The 25297-nt window shown below is 35.8% G+C and overlaps 1 protein-coding gene across 40 annotated transcripts in view; it reads left to right on the top strand.

Annotated features, from left to right (window-relative positions):
• trioa (trio Rho guanine nucleotide exchange factor a) overlaps positions 1 to 25297 on the top strand; it is a 784286-nt gene that overhangs the window by 61516 nt on the left and 697473 nt on the right. For 38 of the 40 annotated variants that reach the window (XR_012394606.1, XR_012394601.1, XR_012394600.1 and 35 more), the window contains 3 exons: positions 13348 to 13422; positions 19513 to 19627; positions 23067 to 23259. Coding sequence is in view for 14 of the 40 variants with exons in the window: in XM_073930886.1 (XP_073786987.1) it covers positions 13348 to 13422; positions 19513 to 19627; positions 23067 to 23259 (383 nt within the window). In the remaining 26 variants the exon portion in view is untranslated. Of the gene's footprint in view, positions 1 to 13347; positions 13423 to 19512; positions 19628 to 22583; positions 22869 to 23066; positions 23260 to 25297 lie in introns of those variants that run through there. The other 2 variants (XR_012394602.1, XR_012394608.1) reach the window with 1 other exon arrangement.

Raw genomic sequence — 25297 nt, 5'->3', positions numbered from 1 at the left:
GGCCCAAAGAGAAGAGCTTGAGATCTGTGAGGTCTACTGTAGGGGAAAGTAATAATAATTATACATATATAATACTTTAATAATAATAATAATAATAAAGTAAAAACAACAAAGCACAGTAAAATAAGAACAAAAAATACAGTAAAAAGCAAAGTAAGAATAAAAGATATGTAGTGAAGTGCATGCACATATAGCATTAGGTAAACATTTTTTAGACTTAAATCTGTGGAAATTTGTGGGATTCATTCATTCATTCATTCATTCATTCATTTTCTTTTCAACTTAGTCCCTTTATTAATCCAGGGTCGCCACAGCAGAATGAACTACCAACTTATCCAGCATGTTTTACGCAGCGGATGCCCTTAAAGCTGCAATCTCTGGGAAACATCCATACACACTCATACACATTCATACACTACGGACAATTTAGCCTACTCAATTCACCTGTATGTCTTTGGACTGTGGGGGAAACCGGAGCACCCGGAGGAAACCCACGCCAACACAGGGAGAACATGCAAACTCCATACAGAAATGCCAACTGATCCAGCTGAGGCACAAACCAGCGACCTCCTTGCTGTGAGGCGACAGCACTACCTACTGCGCCACTGCGTCGCCTTGTGGGATTTCGTTTTTTTTTTCATTTTAAAATACAAGTTGTTAATTATTTGTTATTGTTTGTTTAATTATTTGTTTTTATTTGTAAATAATTATACGTTCTTTCATATTTTATTTTATTTTATAAAAGCCCATTATCAATGATGAGGAACATATCTGGTATATAAATCATTTTGGAGATTTGTAGTATTTAGTTTTCATTAAATTCATTTTATTTTCAATTATTATTGTTATTATTATACAATATTATTTTAGAATTTGGTCTTTGTTTTAAAAAATGTTTTTTTCTTTTTCTTTTAATACATTTTTTTAAATTAAATTTAATTAAAAATAAAACTACAAATTTTGTATTTTTTTTTTTATTTAGTTTTTTTTTTTAATTAATTCAATTTAAATTTTAAATTTTAATTAGTATTTCATTTAATTTTAAACGCAAACCCATCATTGCTGATAATATATAATATAAATATAAATCATTTTGGAGATTTTTAATTATCATATTCATTCATTTTGAAATACATTTTTATTTTAGTTATTTAATAATTTGCTCTTTTTAATTAAATTTTAATTAGAAATTATATTTTAAAATTTTATTTTTAATTAAAATTGTTATTTAAATAAAATTACTTTATTTTATTGTATTTAAAGTGGGTGTCTTGGTGGTGCAGTGGGTGGCATGATCACCTCACAGCAAGAAGGTCACTGGTTCGGGTCAGTTGACATTTCTGTTTGGAGTTGGCATGCTCTTTACGTGTTTGCGTGGGTTTCCTCCAGGTGCTCTGGTTTCCCCCAGTCCAAACACATGCACTATAGGTGCGGAGAATTAAAAAAACTAAATAGTCCATAGTCTATGTGTGTGAACGCAAGAGTGTATGGGTGTTTCACAGTGTTGGGTTGCAGATGGAAGGGCGTCCTCTGCGTAAAAAATAGGCTGAATGAGTTGGCGGTTCATTCCAATGTGGCGACCATATTTTAATAAAGGTCAAAAAGAAAATGAATGAATGAATATTTAAATTATTTAAATATTTTTTTTAAAATTTTGATTATTTTAAATTAAATGGCAAAACAATTTAAAAAATGTAATTTAATTTGAACTGTTTTATTTTACACACATCATCACTGTTGACGACCTTATCCAGTTAGGCCATGTGTAAAATACTTGACACTTACCATTACATCTAGTTAGGACACTGTGTAAAGCACATGGGCCACCTCTAGTGTCCTCTGGTCATATGTGTCTTGAATCCCTGACGTTTCCACTGCTCCACTGGTGACCTATAGGTTAGGCATTCGCCAGCTCCAGTGTTTAACCCTCCTCTGCAGCTGTTCACAGGGTGGCGGGTCAGGTCACACGGGTGTCCTCTTGATATCTCAATCCTCAGGAGCACCTCAGGTTAATAGGCTAATTGCTAAGATGTAGACGCTAGCTAGCTGCAGCGCTTTAAGAAGCAGGTCAGTGATCTGATCTGACCTGACGGATAGGAGCCTACAGGCTACACGGCTGGAAATCTGAAACCTAGAGTTGAAGCCCAAATTATTAGCCCTCCTATGAATTTTGTTTTCTTTATAAAATATTTCTCAAATGATGTTTAACAAAGCAAATTTTCACAGTATTTCCTATAATATTTTTTCTTCTGGAGAAAGTCTTATTTGTTTTATTTTGGCTAGAATAAAAGCCGTTTTTAATTTTTTTTAAAAACCGCTTTAAGGTCAATATTATTAGCCCCTTTAAGCAATATTCAGTTTTATTGTCTACAGAACAAATCACCGTTATACAATGACTTGCCTAATTAATCTAACTCGCCTAATTAAACTAGTTAAGCCTTTAAATATCTCTTTAAGCTGTATAGAAGTGTCTTGTATCTTGTCAAATATTATTTACTGTCATCACTGCAAAGATAAAATAAATAAGTTATTAGAAATGAGTTATTAAAACTTTTAGGTTTAGAAATGTAATGAAAAAATCTATTCATTAAACCGGAATTTGAGGCAAAAACTTCAATTTCAACTTCAATTCAATTCAACTTTATTTACGTAATGCTTTCAGCTAGGGCTGCACGATTAATCGTACTATAATCACGATAATGATATTTAATGTTTAGAAATGTGTTGAAAAAAATTATTTTAACAGAATTTGTGGAAAGTGTACAGGAGGACTTATAATTCTGACAGATTTAAAAAACATGCAAAGATACAGGTTTTTTAGTCGATCTACGGTTAAATTTTACCATTAGTCTCCAACCATGTCTGTTTTGAACTCCTACTCAACTATAATCCTAATCTGACACTGCAGATCCTGCGATGTGTAGGCCTGTCGCAATAATCAACTTATCACATGAACATGATCTCTAGATCAGTGGTTCTCAAAGTGGGGGTCGGGACCCCCTGGGGGGTCGCGGGACAATGACAAGGGGTCGCTTGGTGATATCCAAAACTAAAATAAATTTTATTAAACTATCAGAATTACCATATTTTATTCATAACCGACAGAATATAGTTAATAGTTGCATTCAAGAAACAACAACATAAAAAAAAACATTTAGCCATCAGCCTTTAATTTTAAAAGCAAAATGTAATTAAATCCATAAATGACTTTAAAAAACATTATATGGCTAATAGACTGTTGCATTTTTGTGTTGTCAATAAGCTCATGTTTATATTTGCCTATAGTTGTGTCTGCAACGTTTACATATTTACACCACCTTGAAAAATGGGGGTCGCGAGCCACTGATATGATTATTTTTGGGGTCGCGGGCTGAAAAGTTTGGGAACCCCTGCTCTAGATGATGTGAGTAGAAAAAACACTATAGTATTTCCTCTAAAGTCTTGTTATATGTAGTCTATAATGCTTTAGTTCTTGTTACTTTGCACATTTTTATTATTTTAATTATTATTTAATTGTATAGGATATAAGTTTTCACATTCAGATTCCAATCCCTAATTAATAAAATGACTATAATTGCATTAAATATTTTTAAAAGTAAAATATTATCTGTTCTTTGTAAGAGTGTTCTTGCATAGTGATGCTTTTTTATTGTCTTTCTTGTTAGGGTTGGGCCGATAGACGATGGCACCCTCCATCGCAGATAGCCGACAAACTTCACAATGCTGAGCCGGCACTGCAATCCATCACCCCGCCCCACATTTATTATTGATATATAACTTAATATTTGCATGTCATCTTAATAGCAATGACGGTCTTTTTTATGTGCTGTGTTAAATGTATATATAGCTGCCACATGCACGGCTGACAGCATCGTGAGGATTGAATAAAGGATTATACAGCACTTGTCACGCTTAAAATGTGTAGATTCAGTGGCAAACGCTGTTACCTGCAAACCCCGTCCCACAGACTTTACGCTGAATGGCTTTAGTTGTTTTCATAGCAAACTTGAAGCCACTTGAAGTCTTTTATCCACTCTTGGAAAAGTGTAAATGGTGGATTAACATTCAGCACATGATGATGACTAATAAGATGTGCCATTATTAGTAACTGTAGGTAAATCTGTCAGTGTTATTTTAATTCTCACACCTTCAGCGCTTCACATTTTCGCGGTTGTAGCTCTTGTCATCTGAAGGCAGAAGGCATTGACTGAGTGATTGACGGCTGATATTAACCAATCATTTGCGTTTAGTTAGAGCAGTGGGCCAATAAGAAGAGCACAAAAGGCGGGGCAAGCAGTGTGTTTTTTATGTACTTCAGAAAGTTCATAATCACATAAAAACTGTTTTAATCTGTTCCTGTTTGGCGTTTTAGGTGCAAATATGCATTCTGCATAAATGTCTCTTCAATCCGCACACGCGGTGAGGGTTTTGCAGTGAAAACAACAAAAATTTATGCACTTGCCCAAATGCTTTCGAATATATTTTTAGGTCGCATAGATAAAATTTCAGGCGCATATGCAACCAAAACGGTCGAGCCCTAGCATCTTTTTGTTATTATTTCCTCATAATAGTAATAATAATGTAAGAAAGTGATCATCAATCACAATACAAATTACAGTGAACTCCAAAAGAACTCAACGTTTCACATAAGACATCGTACAATGGCAAATTGGTCAACATCACTCAACCCTAATTCTCGTATTAATAAGGAAATGCTCTTAAAATGCTCTTAAAATGACAATAATGTTGTTTAACGCACTAAATTTTGGTACAATATCTCATGCAACAAAAAATAGATATCATTACAGGCCTAGCGATGTGATTAGCGATATCCATGCTGAACTTATTTGCTGATTAACAGTCTTTATTTCAGTCCAGTATCGATTCATTCTCTGATTTATCTTGCCAGTGGCTGAATGTATTATTCTCAGGGGAGTTAAATAACGTATAGCAGAATGTTCATAGTCAGCTCAGTCCATTACAGCTGCAGAATAGCTCAAGAATTACTCGTCCCGTGTTCATTCAGGAAGTGTGTGAATGGGAAAAGGGTAATGGCGGACTCATTAGTGGTGGGATTCTGGTGTGGGACGGCTGCTTCATTGATGTGCTCAGTAATGTGGCTGGCATGAGGGAACAAGAGATGTGATTAGCAGCTGCCGCTAATTCTCATTGAACCCTCGACCTGTGTGTGTGCGTGCGTGCGTGCGTGCGTGCGTGCGTGTGTTTGCACATCAACATCACCACTATGTTTAGATGGTCATTTTTGTTCCTGAAATCTTTTCAACTGATTATTCAAAGTTGTCAAGATATCAGAACTCGATACCAGTCGGTACTGAAATTTTAAAAATGTCCATTTCCTGCTTACATTTCAGCGCGTTCTTAAACAGCGCTGATTTACCATTGTGTTCATATGCTCAACATAAATGACTGTGATTAGCCGTGAAGGTCATCAATTTACTGTACTCATCGCTGTTTATTGAGTGTAACCACAGACACGGGAACACTGGAGCGTTTTAAAGCTGTGAAGATCAGCTGGTCTGTTTATATACATTTGAGCGATCCGCTGGTGAATCAACTGATCTTCACAGCTTTAAAACGTTCCAGTGTCTCTGGGTCATTTCTGTTGAGCATATGAACACAATAGAAAATCAGCAGTGTTTAAGAACACGCTCAAATGTTAGCGGGTAATGAACGTTTTTAAAATTCCGGTATCGATTGGTACCGAATTCCAAAATCGAGCACAACGCGAATCGGACCATTGTGTTCAGAAAATTCGGTTGATGTGTGTTCATAGTTTCAAATTGGATTTCGATTTGCATACTTTTAAATATTAATAATCATGACAAAGCATTTAATTTGTAATGTGCTTTTCTTAAACCCAAAGTGCTACAATAAAAGATATTAAACACCTAATAATTAATAATAATAAAAAAAGTACAAAAAACACGATGCTTTTTAGCATCATTACTCATTATTCTAATGTGCTGATTTGATGTTTAATAAATGTATTGGAATATTATCACTGCCCCAAACTGCTACCTAATGTTTTTATGGAAACTGACTGAAATTTTATATTATAAAATAATTATATTCATTGCATACTTTGATTTAAATATTTATTTTATTTAACTTTTTTGGCAATATTAGGTCTTTAATCTCTCTCTGAATAAGTCCTTGCTCAATAATAATAATAATACTAATAATAATAATAATAATAATAATAATAATTATTATTATTATTATTATTATTATTATGGAAATAAAATATATAAAAATTAAAAGACATTACAATAAATATTACCTTGAAGTTGAACTTGATATACATTTTTAGTGTACTGGAAGTCATGATTCTCTCTCTCTAATAATAATAGTAATAAGAATAATAATTATAGTAATATTTATTCATTCATTTTCTTTTCGGCTTAGTCTCTTTATTAATCTGGGGTCGCCACAGCGGAATGATCCGTCAACTTAACCAGCATATGTTTTACGCAGAGGATGCCCTTCCATCTCTGAAAACAATAATAGTAATAATAAAACATACTAATAATAGTAATACTACAACTAATACTTATAATAAATAAAAAGTAGTACGTTTTAGTAATAGTTGTAATAATAATATTAGTAGTAATTATATACAAAAAATGTAATTTAATAAATAAAAATATTAAAAAGAGAAATAAAATACATAAAATGTATGTAAATAAATAATAAAAATGTTTTTAATATAAAGAATTATGTTGATTTTAATAGTAATAATAAACATTTAAATGTAATAAAATTAAATAAAAGTTGTAAAACTAAAAATAAAATATGTAAATAAATAATAAATATGTATATCTAATATAAAGATTAATAGTAATATTGATTTTAGTAGTAATAATAAACAAAATAAATGCAATAAAATGTATTAAAAGTTATTCAAAATAGAAATAAAATATGTAAATAAATAATAAGAAATACATGAAATAATAATACAATAATATTAAACAGTATATTTAACAATCAACATATTAGGATCCATCTATAACAGTCTAGAATTCTCTCTCCTTTAGCCGCTCTGCTGCCATCTAGCTGCAATCCAGTGCTCTGCACTTCTCATGTAGGGTCTATGTGAAGTGCTTCCAGTTTCACACCTTGTTATCTTGGGCCATTACTTCTCCAATATCAGAAGGATCAGGAACCTATTACCTGGAAACAGTCAGACTATGTTATCAGACAGGGTATTTGTTGTTTGTTCTCTTTCTGAAACCTGATAATAAGCCAGAGAAAAAAAAAATAATGGTCTGTGAGAGATGAAAACCTTAGACTGATGCTCGGATACAGACTGATTTTCATGGCTTTCTCCTGTTTGTTTTGAGTGACCTTAAAACTCTTCAGTGTTTCACTTAATGCAATCATGTTTTTTGAAGTTTCTCCTTTATAAAATATCCTTTATTATTATCATCATTTTCCCAGAATCCTTAGCTTTTTTTCGCCAGACTGTGAATTCCTGACCGCATTCAGAGCTGATCCGGCTCTGGGGAAAAAAAAGAATAGCCGTCTGATTTGTCTCCAAGCGTACCGTCTCCATTTGTTGAAGTGGTTTGTTGTGTTTCTGTGGTTTGGATTGTGAAATGATGGATTTTCGACAGATCTTGTTACTTGAGCTTGAAGGACAGCGGTCCGCCTGTGAAACAGGATTGATTATGTTGGGAGAATGTTCTGGGAACGGTCATCTCCTGTAGGAGGACCCTTCAGATGGGAGATGGAGGTCATTTCTTTGTCTCCCATCATTGCTGAGGAAATGAGTAGATTAATGTCAAATCTTTAGGTGATAATAGAAACGCAGAGACTTGCAGAAACCTCATTTTTAAAGGCAGAATTATTAGATTCATGCAGGTCTTGTCAACTTGTGTGTTAAAGGGATAGTTTGCTCAAAAATGAACATTTACTCACTATTTACTGACTATAAACCTTGATGAGTTTCTTTATTATGTTAAACACATGACACAAGAGATTTTTTAAGAACACTTAATAGCTATAACCATTGATTTCCATTGCAGGTAAAGCAAATATGATGAAAGTCAGTGGTTTTCAGCTTTCAAAATAACTTGTTTTGTGTTTATTAGAATAAAAATGTAGGGTTGAGTAATTGATGACTCTATCATTGGTTAACTATGGGTTGTCATTTTTGGGTCTCCTTTGTTTTGCACTGTATTTAGCGTAGGGTTTATAGCAATGCAAGAAAGATAACTTAAGCCTCCTTTTCACTGCACACAACAAACGACAAGCAACAAGGCTAAAGTCTTTCATTTACAATGGAGAGCAGTCCTGGAGCTGCGTGGAGTTCCGATCATCTCCATATGCGGGAAATTCAGATGCGATTTAAGCTGCGGATAAGTTGAAATATTTGAATTCCTGCAACTAGACCGTATGTGACCAGCCGACCGGATGTGATGTATTTCAGTTTTGCCCAAGCAGGTTCGTGCACGCGAGATGAAAAATAGGAGGTTTTTCGTTATTTTCGTTATAAGTCTATATATAAATATATAAAAAAACATTTTCATAAACGAGTATAAAAGATTTATATTTTTTGTTTTTATATAAAAAAAAAAATATTTTTTATGTTGTCTCCACATTGGCTCCAAAATATTTAGAGGTCTATGACTTTCTAGTATTCATTCTTTTCATTGGCTCATTAATTAATTAATTAATTAATTAATTAATTCATTCATTCATTCATTCATTCATTCAACCATGGTGAACGCACAGAGAATAAAGGCTCTTGCTTTTATACTCCTTATTTTGCACATTGCGGGAACAACTTCTTTTCCATGGTGCGCATCAAAACTGAAAATTCTGTGCGACTGCCACAAGGGGACAAATTCAAACAGTCGTGTGCAGTGGAAAGGCGACTTAAGGGTGCTTTCACACCTGTGAATTGATTCAGTTGTTCCGAAACAGGGATTAAATTTGTTACAGTGTTGCTCTTTGTTCTTGGTGCGGTTCGCTTTCACATTGCAAAGTTTCTAAACGGACCAAAAGAGCTAAAACAAGTCACGTGTGAGTAAACTCTCTTCACATTGGTCAAAGTTTCACGGTTTATTTTGCAGAGGTGGTGGTTTGGTGGTGTTTGACAGGGTGTTCGCGACGTGTCTGAAGAGCGAGGAGGGATGCGGTGGGGAGGGGTGAGAAGGCTGTGCGATGTATTTGAGGACCGGGAGGGAGACTTGGGATGTCTGTTGAATGACCTCCCGCCCTACTCATAATTCTCTCTTCATATAGCCGCATGCCTTTTACATATCCATAAAACACTGTGATATAACAGGGCTCAAATCGTATTGCTTTCTTACTACAATCGATCCAGAGTTCGTTTCACTCCGAGCCGAGACCACCTCATATAAGAAATCTCGGAGCAATTATTTTGATCCGAGCGCCATTGCTGGATTCAAATATGCCAAACGAACCGCGCTAACTGGGCAAACAAGACAGGTTCCTAAACAAAAGGCTAGGTGTGAAAGCACCTAAGACAAATTCAGAAATTCAGATTTAACAACAATTATGACCTTAAATATTTATAAATAATAAAATCTAATAGAATGTTTTAAAGATAAAAGTTATAATAATATCTATAATAATATGTGGTTATTAATAGCCTAGTGGTTGAAGCGCTGACATATGGTGCAGAGGCACTTCAGGGCGTCCCGAGTTCGAATCCCGGCTTGAGGACATTTCCCAAAACCCATTTGATTCATCTATAAAAGAGTTGACTCAGAGTGGTTCAAATGAATCGTGAGTAACAAATATTTAGCCGTGTTGACGTGATGTCGATACAAAACTCAAGCCCCACCCATTTACTGGGTCATCGAACCAATCAGCAGGTTAGCATCACGCTAAGGAGGGGTTTGGGAACAAATAAATGGCTGAGCGGATTATATGGGAGTCGTTTTCGATAATTTGGTAAAATAAATGCAGATTATAAGACAAGAAAAGTGTTTTTGACCTTCCATGCATATCAGACTGTTGTTGGAGACCCACAAAACATGACCTTTTAAATAGGGGCTCTTTAAACCAAGCTTTAAAAAAAACATGGTTTACTGCAAATGTTTCTTGAATGAGGATGTCACCTTTCACTTTAATTTATGAAAAAGAGCAGCATGGACATTCTGATATAAATAACTTCCTCCCCAGAGGAAAGGTTTAGAAAGACAGAAGTGTGAATAATTGATGACAGTGTGTATTTTTAATGACCCGCTCCTTCAAAATGCTGTAAATATTCTTTGGAAGGTTTCATGCTTTCATCAGGGCACGTGATCTGATGTGCACAGTAGCAGCAGTGGAAAAACAAACCTTCCAGTGGGATGTATGAAGGGGGAAAAAAGAGACGGGGAGGGAATGAGCAGAATGACCGAGAGAAAGGTGTTCATTTGTACAGCGAGCGGCGCTGAGACTCCACAGGGAAAGATTGCAGGAAACTGCTGAAATGACATCATCTCTCCATCTCTCAGCTGTGTGTGGGAGAGATCGGCCATATTTCATGCTCCATTAGCAGCTCTGGGATAGAGTGATGGTAGGAGTGGAATTAAAGACAGCATGTCTCAACTGAACCATCCATGCCCATGTGATGCTTGATGCTTTACTAGCGAGTCTTTGAGCATTTGTCCTGCTCTGGAAATTATATTCTTACACTTGAGGATTTCTTTCAGAATTATGTAGGCGAGCTTCACTAATGCCCTCCGATTCTTTTTACAATTTACATTTTTAGATTAGTATCATTTTAATATCTATAGTAAAAACTAGAGGTGTGATCCACTGGTCTCATGGTTCAGTTTGGTTATGATTATCATGCCATCTATTCGGTTCAATTCGATATCACGGTGCATTGACGATTCTTTCCATACACAGTTTTATTTTATATTTGAGGGGTTTCAATTTATATTTCACAAACACACACACACACACACACACACACACACACACACACACACACACACACACACACACACACACACACACACACACACACACACACACATAGACAGCACCAAACAAGCGAGACACAGCATCATTCTCTCATTCACACACATAAACACACACACACACACACACACACTTGCTTGCTTGCTTGCTCGGGAGCAATATTGTTAGATTGCCCGCTCCTGTTCAAATTACACCAGAGTTACCGACCGCTCCCACGCTTTATTCGAAAGTTTATTCCCGCGCCGCAAGAAATCTGGTCGGGCCCTGTGGCTCTCACTTTACAGCCGCAGGAATGCGGAGAGGAGTGGAAAAGTCACGCCAGCAGGTCAAATGGGCCACAGTGAGAGAGAGAAAGAATGAGAGAGAGTGAAATAGAGTTTACTTTCAATCACAGTGAAACAATTATGTTCAGAAATAAGTTGAAATGAAAGAGAAATAAATAAAATAGAATAAAAATATAAAACAATCTGTGCTTTAAGCTGCTTAAAGTCCTTCAGTCAAGAGCAGTGAGGGATTTTCTCCTTTTGTTTTTTGATGAATGATAAAACAGGCGGCAGCAGGGTTATTCCGCACTGTCACTTTAATGGTTTCTATTCTCACTTTTGATTCTCAACTCATTTGTTTATTACACAAATGAGGGTTAATATGAATAATCACTAAACACCGCGTTTTAACACCTATTTGACCATTAAAGCGCTCTCGTTAAGATGACTTCAGATGTGTGCGCTCTGCTTGTTTCAGTTTGTGAATGAGGCCGAATATTGACCGCATGCTTCTGACTGTGTGTGCATGCCACACGCACAGAAGCACGCAGTCTTTCGCGCTTTTAAGAGCAACAAATGCATACAACTGGAAAGGGGCAGTATATGATGCAATAATTGTTTATCTCGATTAATGGTTTTTTATAATCGTTTGAAGCCAAACAGCGAAATCGGATTTTCGATGAATTGCGCAGCCCTAACGGTAGGCTACAAATAATATATTTGTTATAAATTAATTCATTATTCATAAAAAAAAATAATTCAGCGCTGCCTACGACGATGTTGCCATCGCCCATCATGATGTTTCATTTTAGACATCATACAATGCCAAATTGGTCGACATTGCCCAACCCTACTGGCTGCCGTTATCAGTCTCACATTATTTCTTTCCTTTTTTCTGAAAGTCTTGATAACACCATTGTCAAGTTTTTCTTTTATTATTTCCGCAAGTAATAAAATTGTTATAAATGATTTTGTTGTACTCTCTCATTCACTGTGCTCTACGTTTACCAACTATGACAACTTTCGCTATTGAGAAACCCGGAAATCCGAAAAGGATGCATTGTTGCGCTTTTGGTATTGTCAGTCTAGGCGCTCTGATAGACCGAAGTGTGTCTCCTGGCTATGCATGACTAACTTCACTTTGGCACAGACTCCCCAAACACAGTCGACTCAAACCTGTGAATCATAAAAACAATCGAACAGAAGTGACGCTTCATCCAGGTTGCTGCTGATCTCATGCGAAGCTTTTGAATAAGGGCCAGTGCTTGAGGCGGGATCTGCTCATGCCAACAACAGAACAAACCACGATCTGCATTGACTGTCTTTACATTCACATAAAGCCATGTTGAATTTATATTTAGAGGCTTTAAACAGGGTCCTGTGATTTGCATGCAGACGGAATCTCCGAATTGAGTGCTAAAATGGAATTCATTTCGTAAAGGTGAATTATAGTCATGGAATTTAGCAAATTATGGATGATGCTAGTTGTGTTTTTACAATCTGTTGTCTTGCTTTGTGGTAACATTAACTCCAGAGCACTTCATGAGCATTTTAAAGCTCCCATGAAATTAAAATAAAGCTTTTTACATTTTAATATCAGTATTGTTAGTTTTTAGGATGTCTATAAGCTAGTGTGCTCTGAAATAGTGACACAATTTGCGTTTAGAAGAAATAAACCTGATATAAGCATGTAACGCTAGATTGTATCTTTCACCTAAATTAATCTACAGTTTTATTCACGTCACCTCCTACTTCTGTTTTTTTACAAATCTTGACCAATCAATAGCTTTAATATCTGACATGCCCCGCCCCCTTCAAGACGCTTCACACTTGATGTGCTTGAGATCATCCACTCTCACTGGCAGTGCAGTGATAGAACAAAAAGCTATTGGCTGTTTTATAAAAAAAAAAGGGGGAGGAGCTACACTATGTCCAACCCTCTCTTCGGTTAAGATTACATCAAGCATTGAATAAAAATGCTAATTTCAAAGCACTTCACAGGCTCTTTAAAGATCTTCTTGACAACCTTTCGAAATAAATGTTTGGTTTAGTTTGAGCTATGTGTGACAGAAATCTATTTTTCTATCATGTCTAAATAGTTTTCTGTTTTTTCACTTTTCAGGATTTCGCAGGAATGAAGAAATGAAGGCGATGGAGGTGTTGCCCATTTTAAAAGAAAAAGTGGCCTTCTTATCAGGTGTGTTTATTGGTAGAACCTCATGTTTTTATTCAGAAATGTCTTTTTATATGGTCTAGTGCAGTGGTTCTCAAACTGTGGTACGCAGGCTTCCTTCTAGTGGTATGTGGTGGAATCACTAAATAATTAAAGTAAAGAAATTAATACACTTTTAACCCTGTATTGTGTACGATGACACCAATGTGATCAGTAAATTGATTTTATTAGGCTTAACCTTTTATTTTATTTTCAATTTTCTAATGTATGTTATGTATTATATCATTTGAAGCTGATTTCCTCCTCATATTTGTAATGGTTGTTGGAGGTGTATCCTGTATTTTTGCTACCCAATGTTGACCGGTTATTATGGTGGTACTTGGAGAAACAGGTTTTTTTCGGAGGTGGTACTTGGTGAAAAAAGTTTGGGAACCACTGGTCTAGTGCTTGTGACATGTTTTCAAAAGAAAAAACTGCACAAATTGCACAAAAATAAGTGTATTTTTTTATAGTAGCTTAATAAAAATGACTAGTTTAAGGTAAACAGAATATTCCAACAGAACAGTATGGAAGCTGCTTTTTTATCTCAGATTAAACAAGATAATCGTGAGAAGTGTTAAGTAATAAATATAGATACAACGAGGCATATGTCTATATATATATATATATATATATATATATATATATATATATATATATATATATATTTGTTTTATTTTGGCTAGAATAAAAGCAGTTTTTAATTTGTTTAAAAACATTTTAATGTCAATATTATTTGCCCTCTTAAGCTATATATTTTTTCGATTGTCTACAGAACAAACCATCATTATACAGTGACTTGCCTAATTACCCCAACTTACGTTATTAACCTAGCTGAGCCTTTAAATGCCACCAAGCTGAAAACTAGTATCTTGAAAAATATCTAGTAAAATATTATCACCATGGTAAAGATAAAGGAAACCAGGTATTAAATATAAGTTATTAAAACTCATGTTTAAGAATGTGCTAAATATTTTTGTTAAACAGAAACTGGGGAAAAATATACAGGGGAGGCTAATAATTCAGAAGGGCTAATGCCTCATTCACATGGGGCTTAGGCGTCAACGCTTGAAAGCTGATTTATACTTTTGCGCAGCCTTCGCATGGATGCATAGCCCTCGCTGTTTCCGTCACCAACGTGCATCTCTTAAAAAACAGAACCACGTCGCATCGACGTGTAGTGCAAGCTCTGTGATTGGCCGGCTTGGTACCTTTGGCGAGTGTGGGCAGGACCGAGAGCTGAACGAGTGTTTACAAGTGTCGAGTTCTGTGAAGGAGCTCAAGGTGAAACTGTTTTCTTTTGTTTACCTTATGATTAAAGTTGTTGCATGTTGGCCGGTTTCCACCTCAAAGTGAGCAAGTTTGAGCTACTTCTACAATAAGGTAGTGTTCAGAAAAAACAAAACACCAGTGAAGAAATACAACACGGTGGGTTATGCCGATCACTCGACACTGAAGTATAAACCAGGCTTGACGGAGGGCGTGATCGTCATAGCAGCATCAGCTAATTAAATTAGTTAGCAATCTGCTACTGTCTGAGCTAAGGGTATTTGCATAAATCAATATGATTGGCTGACACTTTCGTTGGTGCTTGAAAATGTAGCAAAATTCCCAACTTTTGTAGCAAACAACACTGCTGAAGCAGCACAGACGATTGCAGAATTCAGTTTGGCAATCCTTGAGGTCACCCATTCAAATTGAATGGGAAGTGTTGACGCTGACACCTTGTGTGAATGGGACGTAATAATGCTGACTTTAATTGCACAAAAAAAAAACCTACAAGAAAATGATTTAGAGAATAACCTATTTTAGTTCATTTGAAGGTCCCGTGAAATTAAAATAAAGGTTTTTATTTATTTATTATTTTTTGAGATGTTACTGTCAATATGTTGGTATTAAGGATATCTATAAGCTAATTTGCTCAAAAGCAGCAACGCAATTGGCATTTAGAAGATTTAGAAGACCTGATATAAACATTCAAAGCTTGCTATTTGTGTACTTCTGCCTAAATGTTTTTTTAAACTATCACAATGTTTTCAAATCTTTTGACCAATCAAATGCTGTCTGATATCTAACATGCCCCGCCTCCTTCCTCTTATTGGCTTTCCATTTCATGCACTTGAGCTCAACCACTTTTACTGGCAGAGCTGGGATAAAAATGAAATGCTATTGACTGTTTTATTAATAAAGGGGAGGAGCTACCATATGTCCAGCTTTGTCTTAATGCTTCAGTTGAGATTACATCAAGAAATGCATTTCAAAGCACTTTGGACTTTATTATTTTTATTTGTTTTTTAATATAAATAATTTTAGTGCTTCATTTAGTAGCTAGAAAAAAAGTATTCCTTACTCTTGATTCGCAATGAGCCAAAATAGCTTTTACAGGATATTTCCGTAACACAGGGTATTTTAAGTTGGTGTGTCACCATCACAGTCCTGACTGTGGCCATAGACTGAAAAAAAAGTGTCGTCCTCACTCATCCACTGAACTTCTGTTTGGCTCTTTTACTTGTACCACTGACAGACGAGCTCTGAAATGACTCAGAAACAAAGGCTGTGTCTTCATACGGATGAGTAGCCATCATACACGCATGTCCTATAATACATCAGTCAACCTGAACAGTTGGTCAAAAATTGGTTGCAAAAAACTCAATTGGTTGAAATCTAATCTAAATTCCTGATCTAAAAGTTAGCTTTATACAGTTTATTCCTCAGCATGCTTGCAAACTGAAGAATTTCAGAGGCACTTATTTGAAGTGTTTGATCACTTGAGAAGTGAACAAAAGCTGAGTCATTCACACCACTTTACAGAGACGCTACCTTATGATAAGTCATGTAACAGTCTCATCTGGAATCATCTCTGCATTGAATTCATCATTCAGCTTGCACTTAAAGCACTGCACTGAAGAACATTGACTTGATTTAATGGTAATGAGAATATTGCGGTAATGATTGACCTCATAATAATGTCAACAAGTAGATTATGAATTTTTTTGCAATGCATAGCATCTATATATCGTCCTTAGACTAATATTTAGGCTAAAAGTGAGGCTGTGTTGAGCATATTGAACGGACTGCCCTTCCTGCCCTTTTAGACCAGTTTTTGTTGAGGCCATATGTTGTTTGTGCATGGCATCTGCTCTGACATAGTTTAATAAAGAAATTACATACTAAAAGCTTTATAAAATACACATTGATCCCAGCTTATTTGTAATAGAACTTTTCACAGTAATTATAAATAATTCAAAGTATCTTTAATCACTTTTGTGTATGATATAAGGAAACAAGAATTATTTTTAAAAAGCTGAACCTATTTTGTTATAAAATATGTAACTTCTAGATGCCTTATTTGGTTTCATCCCAAAACTATCAGTTTAGTGCATCCCAACTATTTGGGTTCTTCCACTTTCTGATTGGTCGGCCAGTGACAACAGACTGTGTGTCATCTGACCAATCGGAGTCAACGGATCTTTAAACGAACCATTGAAGACGATGAGAAAAATAGAGGTTGTGAAGAGGTATTATAAAAATAAATAAATAAATGAAAATGATTTTGTTTTTATTTATTGTTATTGTGCTAACACAGATTAACACAGAAATACCTTTTTTTTTTTTAACTATTAACTAGTTGCTTATTACCTGCCTTTTATTAGAATATAAACTTATTACATGGCTCTCTTGAAAACTCTTTTCTGATTGGTCAGTTGCAACTTTTTAAGGTATGTTATTCCGAGATAAGAACCGCCGAATAACACAAGACTCATTCTGGAACTTCGAATCACATTAACCATCGATTAAATTAATTTACTTGCATTCACATTCATATGTATCAGCTTGTCTGTCACCCAAGTTTATTTATTTATTTATTTATTTATTTATTTTTAACTGTTTTTGAGTCTTTGGGACCATCTTGTAATTGAGTAGGCTAATAAGTTTTCGTAATACGAAATTTGTTTCAGTCAGCTTTGCGTTTTTTACTGTTTATCGCTATCTTGTGACTGAATAATGTGCAGGTTAGTTTTTTTTTTTTTTTGGTCAGCTTTGTGTTTAATTAAAGAACTAAACATTGAACAATGTTTTGTGTAATTTGTATGTTTTGTGGCAAGCTGCCTGTTAAGCGGGATAAACTACATCCAGGATCGGTTGTTTTCTCAGTCTTTCAGTCTTGTATGTCAGTCAGGGTTCATATGGAAGTCAGGGTTCACATGAAAAACCTTTAAAAGTCATGAAATTTTGACATGGCATTTTCCAGGCCTGGAAAAGTTTTGGAAAACTGAAAAACCCACAAAGTTTTGGGAAAAGTCATGGAAATTAGTTTGACAAATATCTGTATACTTTGACATGGGGTAGTTGTCGTTAGTTATTTTCTGTCCATGGCCAAATTCATGCTCTCACATTATTAGTGTTGCGTAAGCATTATCTAAATACATTTTACGTAAATATAAAGATTAATTTAAACTAAATAGATTGTTGTGTCAGGTTTTTGCCCCATGTTATTTTTTTTTCCTTATGTTTTTTCCTTACCACTAGATGTCCTGATTTCATTCTTTTTTTTTTTTTTTTTGTAATCACCGTTATTGATTTCACATGTGCCTTGTTTAGTTGTTTGTATTTAAGTAGCCTCAGTTCAGTAGTTCTTTGCTTGGTTATTGCGGACCGTAGCCTGTCGCCCTCTGTGAGTTCTTACATTTGAAAGATAATCTCTTTTGCCAAGTTTTTCTGACCTATGTTTTTTGGTTTATTTTTGAGCAGTTACTGATCCTGAGTTTTTTTTTGCCCTATTTTGTGCCATCAATAAATTCCTCCTAAGAAGAAAGTTCCTTTTTGTGGTTTGGGTTCTTCAACGCCTATTTGGCTCAGTGGGTTTGAGATCAACATCTCATGCCGGAGACCCAGGTTCTAACCCAGACTCTGACACATTGCTCGTTTCATGATATGCTGTAATAACTTTGAAAATGCATTGTTTTTCTTGTTGTTAAGTATGTATACGTAGACATTACATGCAACATTAGGTCATGAAAATTGACTTGAAAGTCCTGGAAAAGTATTGAAATTATAGTAGTAAAAATTGTGTATGAGCCCTGGACAGTGCTTTGCTTCACTTTGGGCTGCCCGATAAACCTGTCAGGCTTTATTCTGCTTTATAACAGCCTCCTGGGTATACCCAAAGACTATTGACCTTATTGACCTTATTTTTCAATGCGGAAGTGTGCTCGTTTTTGCGATTGTTTTAGAACTTCCCATTCAGCTCTCTATGCGAGAAATAACTAGAAATCATACACTGCAGCAAACGGTCAAATTACTCGCTCTACAAACAAGTGTCTGCATGATTATACAAACAAAGCAGAATCATATAATAAGAAAATGTCAGTTTGCAACATTCAGCAGCATGAAAGTGAATGGAAGTGAATGAGACCGGAAGTCTGAAGCTAAAAACTTTTAAATGGCTGCGACCGCTTGAACGAAAAGAATAAGGTGAATAGAATACACAAGATGTGTCACTTGCTTGGTTTTAAATAGGGAAAAGTGTACAGTCAATATGGCGAATGAAGCCCCGCCTTCTAGTTAAGGAGCCAATCGAAATAGAATGGCGATTCTACGGAGGAGAGGCTTGGACCAGACATGAGTCTTCAGATTTTGTGTGAATCAAATGTTTAGAAATGAAACTAAAGAGACAGTCGTTGACTAATTTTATTGGTGATTCCCGATATAAAATTTAATTTAACACTTGAGAAACAGTTTTAGAGAATTTGGTGTTCCCCTATTCAAACAGAATGCCCAAAAATACTGCCCGAGAGGTGTTTTAAAAAGGGCTGCTGTGTGAAATGACTTGCCTTTAAGGAAGTTTGATATACTTTATCCCTTACTTAAAAAGTATATATTCTGCATGATCTTATTCTACATTCTAATAAATAAACCCAACTACTATCCTTATAACTAATAATAAACAGTAAAATGGGAGTTTATTGAGCTAAAAGTCTGATGGTCTGTTAATAGTGAATTGTACTTTAAAATAAAGTGTTATTGTTTCTAGTCGCCTTCATGATTCTAATCATTGCTGTTTTCTTTCTCCAGGGGGCAGAGACAAGCGTGGCGGTCCAGTTTTAACATTCCCATCACGAACCAACCATGACCGAATACGACACGAGGATCTCCGCAGACTCATCGCCTACCTCGCCGGCATCCCAAGGTATTGACTCTTTCACTGTGCTTGAAAAACATCCCAGGATGCACCTGCTGCGCTTTTATTGGCCGCTTTTCCCTCCATCACTATCTTTTCCAACTCTGAAGTTAAATAAAAGAACAGAGGTAACTGGATTGTGTGTGGAGGATTGTGCCAGTTTTCCTGCTGGGATGTTTTGTGTTGGCGCATTGATCTGTAATTCACCTGTGAACTAGCGGATGCTGTGTCTCTTCATATGCCATCTTCTGTTGGTGCCGATAAAACCATACGAGGCAGGCCAAGTCCACATTTCAGTTCAGGTCCTCTAAACGGCTCTGCTAAGCAGCTGTTCTCTGTAAACATGTTTGCTTTTAGCGTCCATTAGTTGAAGCATGAAGGTCGTAACTCTGGTAATAGCGCAGTTTCAGAGAGCACAATGTGACCTTCCTCTGTGTGTTTCTACAACTTATACACACTTTTAAAAGGTTGATTTTCTTTTATAACATTTTATAGATACAATTTTTTTTCTTGCGTAAAGGTCACATTAAAGCTTTTTATCTTGCCCTATTCTGTCAGTTGTATATTTTTACCTGTCCCAGACACATACTTTTACATACAAATGATAATGAAAGTATTATATATGTGTATGTATGTATGTATGTATATATGTGTATATACCGTAAAGCAATTAATTGTAAGGGATTCATTGAAAAAGTGTGTAAACTTATAGCCTTGAAATTGAATTGAACTGTATTATTAAAATGAAATGTGCATAATTATAAGTCTGTTGAAGCCGAAAATAAAATAAATGAATTAATAATTATATATATATATATATATATATATATATATATATATATATATATATATATATATATATAAATATATATTATAGGTGGGCATAGATTTATTTATTTTTTATTTAGATTAATCAAGATTAAAATGGTTTATTTGAATTCTTCTGAAGGCATTTAGAACATGGGGCTACCCTAATAATAAGTCTTTGAATACAGGTTTTTCAAGCCAGGTGGCGCATTAGACCAGGGGCACATCTCCTGTTTCCAAAATGCATCACAAACTGCTTGAGAAACTGTTCTACTATGATAATTGGTGATGAAAATAAATGATGTTCAATAAGATGTACTTGTGTTTACTAACTGTTTACTCAGTTAAAGATTAATTTTGCACTGTAGCTCGAAACAGTGATTTTTGATGATCCGACTGAAGTCATAACTGAACCAAACAGAAATAGAATTAAGATGTGAAGTATGCAGATATTAGTGACATAATTGTAGTACTCACACATACAGTTTGTGTATTAGACACAAACACACACACATGCATCGCTAAATGTGGAAGTTTTTTTCTTTCCACTTGGCGTGCGTTATTAAATTCAAATACACTCTCACCAGTCCTTACTTCCTATTTGTGTTTAATACACCAGTTTGTCACGGGGGATGAATGAATTGTTCATGAATTAAAGTGAAACTGCTGAACTGCAAGTAGAGTCGAGGAACCAGCTGATTTGATTCAGAAAAATCACCTTTTTTTTGTCAGACGGCTCACAGGTCAGGTATACATCCACGCTAAAATATCAAGGTAAAAATCATCATCGCTTGCGTAGAACAGACCCAGCTCCCAAACCCACTTTGATAATAGATTATCGGCGATATATTTTTTTAATCGCACAATAAAGTAGATAACTTCCCACCAATAATATATATATACACATGTATATATACAGTGGAATGAACCGCCAACTTATCCAGAATAGGTTTTTATGCTGCGGATGCCCTTCCAGCTGCTACCTATCACTGGGAAACATCTATACACACTCATTCACACACATACACTACAGACAATTTAGCCTACCCAATTCTTTTGTACCGCATGTCTTGGGATTGTGGGGGAAACCAGAGCACCCGAAGGAAACCCACGCCAACATGAGGAGAATGCAAATCCTACACAGAGATACCAACTGACCCAGTCGAGGCTCGAACCAGTGACCTTCTTGCTGTGAGCTTAACGTGCTACCCACTATGCCACCGTGCAGCCCATATATACATACATGTGTGTTCATGTATATGTGAATAAATGTATATGTATACACACACACACACACACACACTGCAATGAGTGGCTGTGAGGGAGGGAAAGAGAAACGGAGATGTGGATCTCAGAAAAAGGCAGTAGGGCGCGATGGGAAGAGTGGTTGGTGGGAAAGGCAGCGTGGGCACGATGGAGAACCTGCCGCAGTTCAGCCCCTGCCAACCACTCTTCCTCCTCCTCATCATCATCCTCACACTCAAACTCTGTCCCCTGCACCCACACACAGACAAACCACCACAGAAGAAGAGCTACAGAGCAAATCCCAAGAGAGAGAGAGAGAGAGAGTACTTATACTGTATAGGGTCTTTAATTCCTTTCAGAAGGTTTAATACCACTTTTATTACAAAATGAACAGTTATTTGCTCTGTGATGAACTATTCATCAAAATAAATGAATTGAAATAAAGTTAAAATAAATAAAATAATAAAGTGTAAATAAATACAATAAAAAATATTGCTTGTTTATTTAAATTATGAAATTGTGTCGCTATTCTTTTATATGTGCGCACATGTATTTTGTTGTATATATATTTCTTTTCTATATATGTCTCTTAGAATTTTAAGTCATCAACACCCCTGATTTTAATAATGTTAAAAAAAATTAGGAACATTTTTGACATGACTTTTCTCCAACCATGCTTTTTTCCTGCTGATGTAATTGACTAAATGTAAATGCAAAGATACAGATGGAGAGATACAGAGAGAAACACAGAGAGAGAGAGAGAGAGAGAGAGAGATACAGATGGAGAGATACACAGAGAGACCGAGAGATGGAGAGAGAGAGAGAAGGGGTGCATCTTTAGAGATGGAGAGCATGCATGTGTGTTGGGAGGGCGAGCGAGCTAGCAAGAGCGGGAGGGAGGGAGAAAAAGAGAGAGTGTGTGAATCCGTGTCGCAGTTGCACAAGGCTGTGTGTGTGTGTGTTGGTCTCTAGCTCTCATCAGCAGCAGCTCCTCCGTTAGACTTTCTCCAGTCGAATCCCTCAGCCAGATGTTTGATTGACAGCTGCACGAGACGCGCTCTGGATTTAGGATTATGGTCTGTTTACGTTTTGAGGACTGATTGAAACCTCACAGTATTGGATATTAAAGGCCATCATCTGTCTGAAAGCAGGTTGCGTGCTCATTTTGCTAGATATTTTTTGCAGATAGTCTTCATGGGTAAGCTTTGCGAATATATCTCTGCTTTTTCAGTTGTGTGCGCATTGATCGTTTTGATTGGTCAGTTGATTTTTTTTCTCCTGTTGTTTATTTATAGTTCCTGCAGTTGCAGTTGCGTTTGTTTTTCAGCTAAGGTTGCAGTTTATGCAATGTGTTGCAGATTAAACTCATATTATTTTTTTTTCCTCCCTCATCTAGCGAGGATGTCTGCAAACATGGCTTCACGGTCATCGTGGACATGCGTGGCTCCAAATGGGATTCCATCAAGCCTCTGCTGAAGATCCTCCAGGAGTCGTTCCCCTGCTGCATCCACATCGCCCTCATCATCAAACCAGACAACTTCTGGCAGAAACAGAGGACCAATTTCGGCAGCTCCAAGTTTGAGTTTGAGGTACGCAACCGTTGGTGGTTTTCAATGATGGAGAGCGTAGCTTGCTTTTGTGGTTGTTTTAGGAGGCGCGGCTGGATGTTGATGCTTTACCACCGTGTCCTAACAACACGCAATTATGGCTGTCTGCACAAAAAGTGACGAAAACATTTGAATATCAGCCACTGCACTCATAACGGAATGATACAGGTTTTTAATCGAATTAATACTTATTAAAGCTCTTTAACAATATTAATAGACTACTGAGTGACTTTCCTTTTCAAACCGTCTGCTAGTTATTTTTATTTAAAGATCTGAGGTGAACTCTCTGCTGCTGCTTTCAGTAGTATGGTAATATATGTGATGTAAAATAGTATCTAAACTTACATTGGCAGCATTTAACACTGAATAAAGCACATAATCAGTACATAAGGTGATCATTGTCATAGTAGTATAGCGTAGTAGTAGTGGCGTGGAAATAGAAAGCGTTTCTAAAATAGACATTTCGACGCATCGTCGACCCAGATGGTTAAGACAAAAAACTCGCTAGTAAATGAACATTTACATCTCAGAAAATTGGCTTCTTTTGTAATGTTTTCAGCACTGGATGCTATAGTTGGTGCCCTTCAGTTGGTGTTTATTAAAGTTTTTTTTTTTACTGTGATGATGACTTTCAATGTAGAGCGTAGCTTGCTTGTAGGGTTGTTTTGGGTGGCGCGGCTGGATGTTGATGCTTTACCACCGTGTCCTAACAACACGCAATTATGGCTGTCTGCGCCAAAAGCGCAGCAAAACATTTAAATATCAGCCACTGCACTCATAACGGAATGATACAGGTTTTTATTCGAATTAATACAAATTAAAGCTCATTAACAATATTAATAGGCTACTGAGTGACTTTCCTTTTCAAACCGTCTGCTAGTTATTTTTATTTAAAGATCTGAGGTGAACTATCTGCTGCTGCTTTCAGTAGTATGGTAATATATGTGACGTAAAATAGTATCTAAACTTACATTGGCAGCATTTAACACTGAATAAAGCACATAATCAGTACATAAGGTGATCATTGTCATAGTAGTATAGCGTAGTAGTAGTGGCGCGGAAATAGAAAGCGTTTCTAAAATAGAAATTTCGACGCATCGTCGACCCAGATGGTTAAAACAAAAACTCGCTAGTAAATGAACATTTACATCTCAGAAAATTGGCTTCTTTTGTAATGTTTTCAGCACTGGATGCTATAGTTGGTGCCCTTCAGTTGGTGTTTATTAACGGGTTTTTTTTTTTACTGTGATGATGACTTTTAATGGAGAGCGTAGCTTGCTTGTAGGGTTGTTTTGGGTGGCGCGGCTGGATGTTGACGCTTTACCACCGTGTCCTAACAACACGCAATTATGGCTGTCTGCGCCAAAAGCGCAGCAAAACATTTAAATATCAGCCACTGCACTCATAACGAAATGATACAGGTTTTTATTCGAATTAATACAAATTAAAGCTCTTTAACAATATTAATAGACTACTGAGTGACTTTCATTTTCAAACCGTCTGCTAGTTATTTTTATTTAAAGATCTGAGGTGAACTATTTGCTGCTGCTTTCAGTAGTATGGTAATATATGTGACGTAAAATAGTATCTAAACTTACATTGGCAGCATTTAACACTGAATAAAGCACATAATCAGTACATAAGGCGATCATTGTCATAGTAGTATAGCGTAGTAGTAGTGGCGTGGAATTGGAAAACATTTCTAAATTGGAAATTTTAGATGGTTGTAACAAAAAAACTCGCTAGTAAATGAACATGTACATCTCAAGAAATGGGCTTCTTTTATAATGTTTTAGCATTGGATGCTAAAGTTGGTGCCATATACTTGTTATTGCACTATTGAAAGCTTTATAAAGTAAAAACTGCCAATTAACATGTTTGCATACAACTCTTTTTTTTTTTTTTTTTTTTTTTTTACTTTTTACAATTAATTTACCGAGTATGCTTTTGTTGCTATTAGTTTTATTATATAAAGATCTGATCATTTCATTTAGATATTTATTTATTTGTTTTCCAAAAA

Source organism: Danio rerio, chromosome 19 (genome assembly GCF_049306965.1).
Source record: "Danio rerio strain Tuebingen ecotype United States chromosome 19, GRCz12tu, whole genome shotgun sequence".
Lineage (NCBI taxonomy): Eukaryota > Metazoa > Chordata > Actinopteri > Cypriniformes > Danionidae > Danio > Danio rerio.
Note: the sequence above shows the minus strand (reverse complement) of the source record. Positions and strands in the feature narration are given on the sequence as shown.